Genomic DNA, 10,582 nt, shown 5'->3' with positions numbered 1-10,582 from the left:
ATGGTGTGCCAGATGCGATCATATGTCAGTTCATTTACAAGCTCCTCAGATGACCGGACGTCGAGTTTTGAAAGCCGTTATTTGTTTGAAACGATGTGAACAACCTCCCCGATTAATTTTCAAGCAGAACGGCTGCGCAAAAGCCTTTATATTTCGCTTATTTAGAAACTGAAAAATACTCGATATTCGATTCGACATCCTAAGGTCGCTATTCTCGAATGTTCGTATTCGATAAGGGCCGGAAATATTGCTATTCGAACACCCCTAACAAAACACTTATAAAATTCTACCACGATTATACCGTACATGTCATACGAACAGGTAGCTAAAGCAGCAGCGGCATCACAGAAAAAAGAGAAACTATAGAATCAGCTGTGTAAAATATTGTACTTTATTGCGACCTAGGCATAAAACAGAGGCGTATATATACACAGAAATAAAAAAGAAACTGCCTCCGAAGAAATTATGTCGCGCACAATTTCGACGATCACGACTTGCGTCACGCAATCAAGACAAAGCAGAGCATAGCCGCTTAGCCGATACGCCATATAGCTGAGCGATGCAGGCTAAATGGCGATGCCCTGCTTGCTTCAAATTCTTTATACACTATTTACATTTTTGTGCCTTGTGCACGAGCACTGTACTAGCCGTCACACACGCCGAAACGCGCACTCCTCCAAGACCGCGGTACAACGCAAGCGAGACGCAAAGCGCAAGCGCGACTCGCGCGAACACTCCACAGCGCACAGATAGCGTTCCAAAGGAAGTCCTTCTGCCATTCTTTTAAAAAAAAAAAAAAAAAAAACGGGGGCCCATGTACTCGTCAAGTCACACTGATACGTGCACGATATTCAACTCTAAGCCATTAGTTTATATACCACAAGAATGGAACGAACGCCTTCAGCCGGCCTAACGCGCGCCTCTGCGAATTAAACGCTGGTAAATTACTGCACTACTGCGTTGTTCTGACTCGCCAAACGTTTTAAAAGTAAATGCAGAGCCTGCAGAACAGAATCAGTAAGAATGGCGGTTATTCTTGCGCGTGCGAAACTAAATTAGAACGTTATCTACATAGATGCGGATGCTGTATTCAGCATTGCGTTGTGCCTCGCAGAGAACTAACGGGGGAAGCGTTGGCATGTGCGAGTCGTATGCCTCAATAACGCGCCTCAGCCTACCCAGACTACTCAGAGCGACACATTAAAGACTACTTCCAGGTTATAGCGCTTCTTCGTGCATCCCACAAGCTGCAAGGAAACGCCGAGAAACGTGACACTCGACGCGTGATGTCGGACTTCTGGGCACTGCTCGGCTTCGGCAATTTGCGCGACGACCTAGGAGCACAGCACGTGAAATACACCAAGCGTCACCGCCACACATGCACGCATCACCCACGTCTCAGAGCGAGTCCGAATAGCTCCCGGCAGTTCCGTCCACTTCGTAGAGCGGTTGCTGATCGAAGCCGTGTGCCGCCGCCTCTAAGGCGCGCAGGGATTCCCTGTGCTGCCGCCGAGCGCAGAACATGACGGCTTGCTCGGCAATGGGCGGCGACGAGTCGACCTCGCCCAGCTTGTAGAGGCGGTACGACTCGGCCAGCGCCGAGCCGGCCTCGTCAACGAACACGCCCTGCTTCTGGAACACCAGGAACACTCGGTAGACGTCCAGCAGGGCCGACACCAGCACGTCGTCTTCCGGAGGCGGTTCCTCGTTCATCAGCACGTCGAGCCGCCGGCTGGCCAGGATCACGGCGGTCTCGAACGCCTTCCGGGCCAAATACGTGCGGTCCACGTCGCGCAGGTATTTCTTCTCCGGCTCCGGCTCGCGGTTCAGCTGGACCGCCAGCTGCGCCAGCATGTCCACGTCGCCGCACCGCTCGAGTATCTCCAGCAGCAGCACGATGGAGCGGTGCATGTGCGTCGCGAAGCTGCCCGCGCGGTCTATCTCGTCACCCGGCGTGTGCCAGATGCCCGTGAAGAAGTTGGTGGTCTTCCGTTCGGCGAACAGGCCGGGCACGGCTGGCGCCGAATCCGGCCCCGTTGCAGTCGGTCGGCTCATCCCCGAGTCCAGCAAGTACTCGCGCGCCAGCTGCAGATTGCATGAGCGCTTGGAGTGGCAGTAGAAGCGCGCCAGGTAGTAGACGCTCTTGAAGTGCTGCGGGAAGCGACTCACGCACTCCTTCATGGCGTGCACGCACGTCTTCAGCAGGACCTGCTTCATTTCGGCCTCTTCGAGTTTCAAGAACGGGTCGCTGTTCGGCGCCGAGGTGACCTGCTTGGACGCTTTCGCTGCTTCTGACGCATCAGAGGACTGACCAGGCGCGGTCTTTTTCTTGACGCTGTCGGCGTCTTTCTTGAGTTGTTCGTCTCGTTGAGCTACTGCGCTCTGCTCCTTTGCAAGACTTTGGCATGGGGCATCGGCACGCTTGTCTTGTTTCACTTCCACAGGGTCTTTTGCGGGACACGAGTCAGTAGCAGAGGCGACGCCTTGACCGTCCGTTCTAGCCTTCGCCGTGGATTCATCGGCTCCCGCCGTGGACACAGATGCACGGTTCGACGGAGCCTGTCTTTCTTCGGCCGCCAGCTTGTCGCTGACAACAGACAAAAGACAGTCTAGAATGTCCTTTACAGCCGACAATTCCTGCTCATCTGCTCGAGAAAGAGAGTCGCCAGTTGAAGGCTTCGCACCTTCGCGTTTCTGCTCCAGATGCGGCTTCTTAGCATGGTAGTAGTCGTGGTCAGTCTCCAGGCTCCTCTTCTTGGCCTGCCTGCTCGTCTCGCCGGCTTTTCCTTCTCCGCCAGTTTCGTCGCTTTCGTCTTCCTCGTCCTCCGACGACGAGTAATACTCCATGAGATCAGCCTTCTCCTGGAACTTTGCAAACGGGCTGCTTCCTGCCTTCTGAATAAACTTCCAGATTGCACGCAGCTCGTCCTTGGGTGCCGGTGTATCCTCGTACGTGAGCAGGTATTTCATGGAAAGCGCGTGTATCTTGTAGTACAGCTCTAGCGATTCTATCGAAAGCGGAGGTGGTGAGTGGTACAAGATCCGCCGCGGATACTTGGCGTTCATTTCGTACAGATGCTGTAGCGACTGGTACAAGTGGTCGAGGTATACGGCCGGCGAGTAACCCAGCTTGTGCGTGATCTTTCCCAACAGGTAGTGGTTGAGCCACATCTCATCAGCGCCCCTGCAGTCCTCCTCGCAGCGGCTCGCCGACTCGTAGCAGTTCTTGGCTGTATCCAAAAGTTCCTTCTTCCGCTTAGCAAGAGCCTCGACGGCTTCATCGCTCAATGCAAATTGGCTGCTTTGCTTCAGTTGTCGAGAGACGTTCGACTGCAACATGTAGACACATGATCCGTATTCGATCCACAACGCCGAGTTACTGGCATCAATCTGAAGTGCGCGCTTAAAGCACCTAAGTGATGATGCTGCCCTCTTCTGAATGGTCACTTCATTCTTTGGCTCGCAGGAGTTAATCCGCTGCTCTATCTGGGTGCTTCGTGAAAGCGCAAGGCCTGCCCATGAGTCAAGTCGGTTAGGGTTCAGGCAGACATCAAGTGTGTAGTAACGTATGGCCTTGGCAAATTCCTTGTTCTTGAAGTAGTAGTCACCAAGCAGATAGTACAGTTCAAGCACCACAGGGCTAAAATTACTTGTATCAGGAAGGGTTGGAAAAGCAGTAACACTACCATCAATGTACGCAGCTATTGTCGTTTCCATATTGCTAGGATCCTGCTCTGGAGGAACCAGTGCTGTGATGCGCTTCAGCAGTACTTCAAGCTCCGATGAAACAGTGCTAGCTTTATAGCTATCGAAGCCAGGCAGATACTGTGGCTTGAAGAAGTCAAAGACATGTTTGCAGCCATCCCAGGTGAGACTCACTGGCTTTGCATTGTGCTCTTGAAGGTGTTTAACCTTCCCACGACGATTTGGGTGCCCATAAAGACAGTAGAAGCACTGTTCAATGCCGTTGTTAAGATCTTCATGGAAAGCATTTGCAGCTGCGGACTTCTTAGAAAGCTCTTGAGTCACAACATCCACAAACAGGAACAAAAGAACACCATCAGATATCGTACACCATGACCGCCTACCCAAGTGCTCATGGGCTGTGAAGAAGAGCATCAAAGATGAAGGCATGGCACCAGTCAACCCAGCATTCTTTCCAGTCGCGCCAAAGCTAGGTACACCTGACTGACCCTCAGATCGTGCTGCCAAAAGTTGTATCTTGTCTTCCTCGTATTTGAGTATATAGTACAGTATGTTCCATGATATAACAGTGGGCACTGCCATCTCATTACTAGACTCACTGACATCCATCTGGACATTGATCAGCTTAATGATGTTATGTGCCATTCTAGTGAGTTTTGGACTCTCAAGACAACCAAGTAGTCCCATGTCTTGCTTGATGCAACGATGAATATCTGAGAGAACTATGACAATTGTGTTCGACCAGTCACACTTGAGTGCTGCACTTGCCACTGAAAGATACTGGTTCAGAGCTTCATTTAGTGAAGCCTCACCCCAAATCAGACAGCCTGAGTAGTCCTTTAAATTCCACAGTGATTCTTGCAAAAGTATGAGTTGAGCATGCCGTTCAGGGATGTTTGCTTTAGCATGTAGTTTGCGACCTCTAGATGCTGGCTTTTTAAACGTCTGAATCAACAGGTCAGCCACCACTTTATACCTACCAAGCTCATAAAGACGATGCACCTCTTCAAGAGACTGGCATCTCTGCAACGATTCAAGCTGCTCCTGAACAACCTCTCGCGAAATAACATCATTCATTTTACAATTTGTTATCCGCACTTTCACAGGTTGCGTGTCAGGGGGACTTTCATAATCTATTCGACAAAGAACATTTTCTAGCACCTGCACAGCAGATTCCATTTCACCGCTAAGCATCAAAAACCGTGCCTCTGCCCAGAATGAACGAAGAACAAATGGGATCCATTTCTCTTCAAATACACCTTCCCTCACCGACATCTGAGCAAGAAACTCTAAGTCACTCCCAAATTGGCTGCTAGGAAACTCTGGTCCTAACTGGTTGCCAGGACTTCTTGGCGATACTGACACGGATGGCTGAGCTTGTGCTTTTGCCACAACAACCTTGTCCATCATAAACTCACAGTACAGCAAAGTTGACATAGCATGTCGCAAAATGTTTGAGGCTTCATCATGCCCTGCAAAGATAGATGGTCTTTCTATATGAGGTCTTAAGCTCTTGTACACATCAACAAAGATATCACACAAACGAGGAGGCCAAAGAAGATCTTCTCGACTGCTCAGCTCCCACAGGTAGTCTTCCATAAGGTCCATCAGGGTGTGCCTGTCCCTATGGTCATTAATAAACTTCTGCACATCTTCTGATTCAGTTTTTTCTATGCCTTCAATGTCAGAGACTACCTTGTCAACATCTTCCTGCAGACTGCTGTTTGGGGTCAAGCCATAGGTGTGGTCGCTGTTCAGGTCAGAGAAGTTTGGGATGCTGTCTTCCCTATCGTCCTTGCCCTCGTATGCGAGACTGGATGGTAGGAATTGTGTCAAGAGCTCCTGGTAGTTGATGCTCTCCTGTGTCTTACGCAGTGTGTTTCGAACCCTTGCTGACCGCCTCTTCAATGAGGGATCCAAGTGCTCTAGTGACAGCCGCTTACGCTTCCCGCCCCTCCTGCCTCCACCAAGTGTTGTCCTCGATGCCCCGTTTTCATCAGGCGTAGCTAATTCTTGAGTCACAACAGTCAGCTGCTCGGCCAGTGATCCCAAGTCCGCAGGCTGTGCTAACTGCGGTTCCCCAGGTTCTACCTGTGGCTGAGCCTCAGGTAACTCGGCCTGCGACGTCGGATCGCTCGGAGGGTTGATGCAAATGACGAGGTCGCCCGACGAGTTCCCGCTGCCTTGCTGCAGGCTGTCTGAAGGGGATTCTTTCTTCAAGTCGGTGGCTTCGGCGACGGGCTTGTCATCGGTCTCGCTCCTCAGCAGGTCCACTTTACAAGCAAGCGACACGTCACTGTCGTGCTTTGCTGTGGCTATGAACTCGTACAGTTCCAACATTGCCTGACCGAGGGCGACCCAGGACACCTCGCCGAGTTTCTTGCGCAGCGGTAGCCTGGGCAACTTTCCGGGCGTGTACAACTCGCGGCGCTTCTCCCTCAGCTGCCTCGCTTCGGAGAGCACAGCTTCCGTGTCTTCCTTGCTCACGGTTCGCGTGAATACCGACGGGTCGCAGCCCCTGAACACGCCGTCTTGACAGCTCTTCAGAGCCGGATTCTCTCGGTACACGGCCTCTCTCAATGCCAGTGCCTTCACGTAACCGGGGTCGAGCCGCAACGCCCGAGCCGCGCATTCGAGGCAGCCTAAATGGTCGTTGAGGACGTACAGAACCGTCATCAGGCTGCTGAGGCAGGGCCAGTGTTGCGCGCTGCAACGCAGCCCTTCCTCGAAGGCGATCCTCGCGAGCGGATACAGGTACAGCCCGAGAGCGAGTCGACCGATCTTGTACCAGAGCGTGACATCTGTAGAGTCGATCTCTGCAGCGTCCAGGTAGGCGGCGACCGCGCCGCGAGTGTCTCCCAGCCGCACGTGGATAGCGCCGAGGTTTTTGAGAGCCACGTACTTGAGCATAAGCGCCGGAGGCAGCGTTCCACCTCCGCTTCTTGGGTCGCTGTTGTCATCTTGAGGCGGCGCGCTGCACCGGCTGATGAACGGCAGCGCAAGCAGCTCGCGGAACGAAGCTAGGGCCTCGTCGTGGCTCTCCTGCTGCAGTTGACCAAGCGCCTTGCGGTACAATCCAAAGGCCTCTTCCTCTTGGGCCTCCCTGGTAACCACCGGCGAGCCGTTGTCATCCTGAGGTGACGATGTGTCGTTCGAGTTGAGCGCGGAGAACTTGATCATCGCCGCGGCTGCCACGGATTAGAGATCGCGACGCCGTCGGTAGCCGATGCCGGAGCATGCCACGGACCAGCCAAGAGCCACCCAGTCAGTGCACAGTATCCTCGCTTCTTCCAGCACTCAAGCAGGCAAACGTTCACGATTGAATGATTTACACGATAGCGCTGCAGGCACCTTACAGAAACTTTTGCGGCCAATACCCGTGGAAAACGTCGCTCGAAAACAAAACAAAAGATCCGCCTGCTTGAAAGCGCTCAGGCTTGCTCGTCGCAACAAACGCGGTTGCGGCAAGTGGCCGCAAGAAAGCGCGACAAACGTAATAACACAAAATACCAAAGCTTTAACTTAAACTGGCGTAAAATAAAAATACGTATAAAAACAATCTTAGAGTGTCTTTATAGTTTTTTAGATGCCCGTAGAATTTTACAGCAAATTATCTAAACTAAGCGAACAGCAGACGACAAACTTTGCACGATACGAACCAGCCTGACGACATGGCGGCTTGTCGTCAATCGGCGACAGCGCGCAGCTAGATATTTGGGATGTGACATTCGCAGTGCGATGGATAACGGGGAATCGACGTCGACGTCAAATGGAAATGCGAGCGAAGCTAGCACGGCTACACCGAAGACAAATGCGAACGCCGAACCATACTGCGAAAAGTATTACTCCCTGCTCAAGCGATACAACGCCATCCAAAAGGTATGTAGTACGTCTGTTGCTGCCTAGTGAAGCGCGACGTCGCAGCTGGAATGCGTATTTAATTTTGTGAAGGAAGTACTGCGTTTACTTATTGCTTGCATATTATGCTTTGTTTGAACTTAGCAAAACTACCATCTCATGTATCGGATACAGCGGGTCAAGAAGCTTACGACAAGACTGACAAAGGAAAAAAGGTGAGGTCGATTGTCGATCGATCAAACGTAGATGTTTTGTTTTATCGCAGCTTGTGCGATGAAACAGGAATGCTAAATCTATTTGCGGCTATGTATACGAGCTTTGATTTGACTGGCCTGCGTTTTTGGTGGTTTCCACATTATTGGGCAGGCTCTAGACAGGAGCGAGCACTATTGTAGCTGCAGCGTTTACTTGGTCATACTTCATTATTTTAGCGTCGCGCGTGGAATTTTCATGCAGCAATGATTCGCTGATGTTTATATATGCCCTAGCGGATGAGTGTAAGCAAACTCTCGCGCTTGTGTTGCCTAATGTGTCGAACAGTCTTAAAACAAGCTTTGTCTTCTGTGAAGTCTCCCGGCAAAATTACACACGTTCACGCTCATGCATGAGAATTAATGTCCTGCTCGTGACGTGGCATAATGTTTTATTACTTAGTTTAGGGGATAAACACATTTGCATGATTTGTTTATTAAATAAATAATTTTACAGTGACCATGCACCCCCTTGCAGTTGGGTTTTTATTGTATGTTAATTTGGTATACATGCTGACTGTCATTTTCCCTTGTGTTCAACTGCTCCAGGTTTCTTACACAACGTCTCAACAACTACAAACAAGAAAAACAAGCAGCCATGTCCATGACGCAGTATGCTATGGTAAGCTTATGGGCCCTTTGCAAGTTTGACGACGGTGCATTGTGTTCTTTTCATGTGCGCACTCATGTACTCGCTGTTTCAAAGTGTATCTAAGTGAGCTAGCTATTAGAAAGTACCTTCACAGCTTGCTCGTTCTTGTCGCACTGTGAATTTGAAACCATAACCACAGTCTAAGAGAAATGAGCAAGCTGTGATTACAAGTTTCTGGCTGACCTCGACGACTGACGCGGTGTGTGCATTGCAGGATGACCGGCAGTTCAGAAGGATCAAGCAAGAGCCCATGGATCCACAGGCACACCACGTGGTTAACGAATACCTGTGCCGAAAACGAAAGGAGAAGTGCATCAAGACCAGTTGACACCAGCATCTGAAGAGTTCTTTCCCTGCCTGCAGCATTACCACTCCAAACATTTTGTGCACTTGAACTGCCTGCTGTGCATCCAATTCTCGACACCCGCCCTGTGCTTCGACATCTTCAGGGAATGGTGGAAAGATGTGTGCTTGTGACATTCTGTTTGTTGACGGCTCGTGTGACATTTTCGACCATCATTCACCCCTTTCTTCTTCTTAGTCATATTTTTTTTTCCTGACAAGGAGACATCGCTGTTGTGCAGTGCTCAAGAATACTGTGTGTTACGCTAATGATCTACTGAGTTGGATCAGGATTGTGATTTCATTTATCTGCTGCACTGAAGAACTTTTCTGGCCTGTTCAGTGTTCTCTTAATGCTTTGTCATTACGCTTGTGCAAATGTGGCACAAGTTAAAACAAATTGTGATTTAAAATATGTATGTCAATGTGTCAATGTGTGTTCAGTTTCTGTGCGCTGGTGTAATATAATTTTGTGTTCATCTGATGCGCAGAGAGCACTACTGTGCGTGTTAGATTGTATTATACATAGAAATTCTAGTTCTTGTGTTGTCATCTGAAGTGCTTGTACTGTGGTCACTGCAACGTGGTTCACACCAGCACGCATACTGGTGCTGATGTAACATCACAAAGTACGTATTATGCGACTACAAAGTCCATGAACTCATTAATTCCTCCAAAAGCATTGCAGTCCTCTGCATAAGTAGACAAGGCATTAGCACATCAACTGTTATTGTCTCTCTGCAGTTACATTCTTTTGCTCATTATCAATGTCAGCGTTTGTTTCAATCAGCTTGCCACACCCCTACCAAACAAGGTGTAGTTTGAGCATGTTATGTCACATGGACTGGTTTCATGTGATTGCATTTCAAGATTACGCAATACCATCCTGGCACTATGGCAGCTTAATGAGAATGGCAATACCACTAGCATACACATGAAATGTATAATGTAATTGTTTTTTAGTAAGGAGTCTAGATATTTAAAACCATCATGCAACCACAATATAGCCATGTGGGGCATAGGCATCTGTTACCAAGCATCGTTCTGCACTGTATTATTTTTGAAGCTTAAATAGCTGAGGACTGAAGAAAATCACTGTCAGCTTTCCTCTATGGTCATTATCACAGTAACCTTTATAAAATGCACATTTTCACATTTAAATGTGACAGCCACACAGTTGATTTGAATAATAGTATTAACAGTGCTGTTTTTAGTGTCCTGGTTGTATTTTTTGTCAGGTTTAAAGGCAACATTCAACAGTGTAAAATCCACTGAAGCAATTTGTAGGTATAACTTCAGTGTAGGATATCATCCTATAGCATGTGTAACACAACACTTGGCGTTGTAGTTATGTGTTAATAACTTCTGTAAAATATTATTATATAAATGTGAATTTCAAGCCTGATGAAAAACCAGGACATCAAATCCAACCTGGCTGTTACTTCTGAATGTCAGAATGTACACCTTTCATGAAGATCACCGGGATAAGCCGAAACAAGCATTAACATTAATGCTTGTGCATTTTGAATTCGTGTGTTAACCTATAATTAGTTTTTCTTTTGCTGCGACTGCTGCGTGCGATGACAAGGTACTACGTGCGTTCTAGTACCTGCAGTACAACGTAAACGTGTCATTCAGTGTATGTCAAATAAAATTACTGCGATGTTAGTCTCGTTTGACCAATGCTAACTGTGATCGCTCTCGGCAAATAAAATCAAGCGTCTGCTTCAGTTGTGCTATTATTCTTGGTAATTACATTAATCGGAGCTCGCTA

General features: G+C 49.0%; 2 protein-coding genes across 2 annotated transcripts; one reads left to right on the top strand and one right to left on the bottom strand.

Annotated features, from left to right (window-relative positions):
• Positions 1-368: 368 nt before the first annotated feature.
• On the bottom strand, positions 369-7,196 carry LOC126536582 (calcineurin-binding protein cabin-1-like). The gene has a single exon (XM_050183604.3). It carries the CDS (start codon positions 6,883-6,885, stop codon positions 1,399-1,401), a length of 5,487 nt encoding a protein of 1,828 aa, XP_050039561.2. The 5' UTR covers positions 6,886-7,196; the 3' UTR covers positions 369-1,398.
• Positions 7,197-7,352: 156 nt separating this feature from the next.
• Positions 7,353-10,538, top strand: LOC126536586 (uncharacterized). Its single transcript, XM_050183609.3, has 4 exons — positions 7,353-7,584; positions 7,708-7,778; positions 8,364-8,436; positions 8,681-10,538. The coding sequence occupies exons 1-4, from the start codon at positions 7,444-7,446 to the stop codon at positions 8,792-8,794; spliced, it is 399 nt and encodes a 132-aa protein (XP_050039566.1). The 5' UTR covers positions 7,353-7,443; the 3' UTR covers positions 8,795-10,538.
• The last annotated feature ends 44 nt before the right edge of the window (positions 10,539-10,582 follow it).

Source organism: Dermacentor andersoni, chromosome 4, assembly GCF_023375885.2.
Source record: "Dermacentor andersoni chromosome 4, qqDerAnde1_hic_scaffold, whole genome shotgun sequence".
Classification (NCBI taxonomy): domain Eukaryota; kingdom Metazoa; phylum Arthropoda; class Arachnida; order Ixodida; family Ixodidae; genus Dermacentor; species Dermacentor andersoni.
Note: the sequence above shows the minus strand (reverse complement) of the source record. Positions and strands in the feature narration are given on the sequence as shown.

What these genes read in the sequence shown, in the direction of transcription:
- LOC126536582 (XM_050183604.3), bottom strand. Translation starts at nt 6,885, where the DNA reads ATGATCAAGTTCTCCGCGCTCAACTCGAACGACACATCGTCACCTCAG.
- LOC126536586 (XM_050183609.3), top strand. Translation starts at nt 7,444, where the DNA reads ATGGATAACGGGGAATCGACGTCGACGTCAAATGGAAATGCGAGCGAA. An exon ending in GATACAACGCCATCCAAAAG is followed by an intron (nt 7,585 to 7,707) that starts GTATGTAGTACG and finishes GTTTGAACTTAG; the next exon opens with CAAAACTACCATCTCATGTA. An exon ending in CCATGACGCAGTATGCTATG is followed by an intron (nt 8,437 to 8,680) that starts GTAAGCTTATGG and finishes TGTGCATTGCAG; the next exon opens with GATGACCGGCAGTTCAGAAG.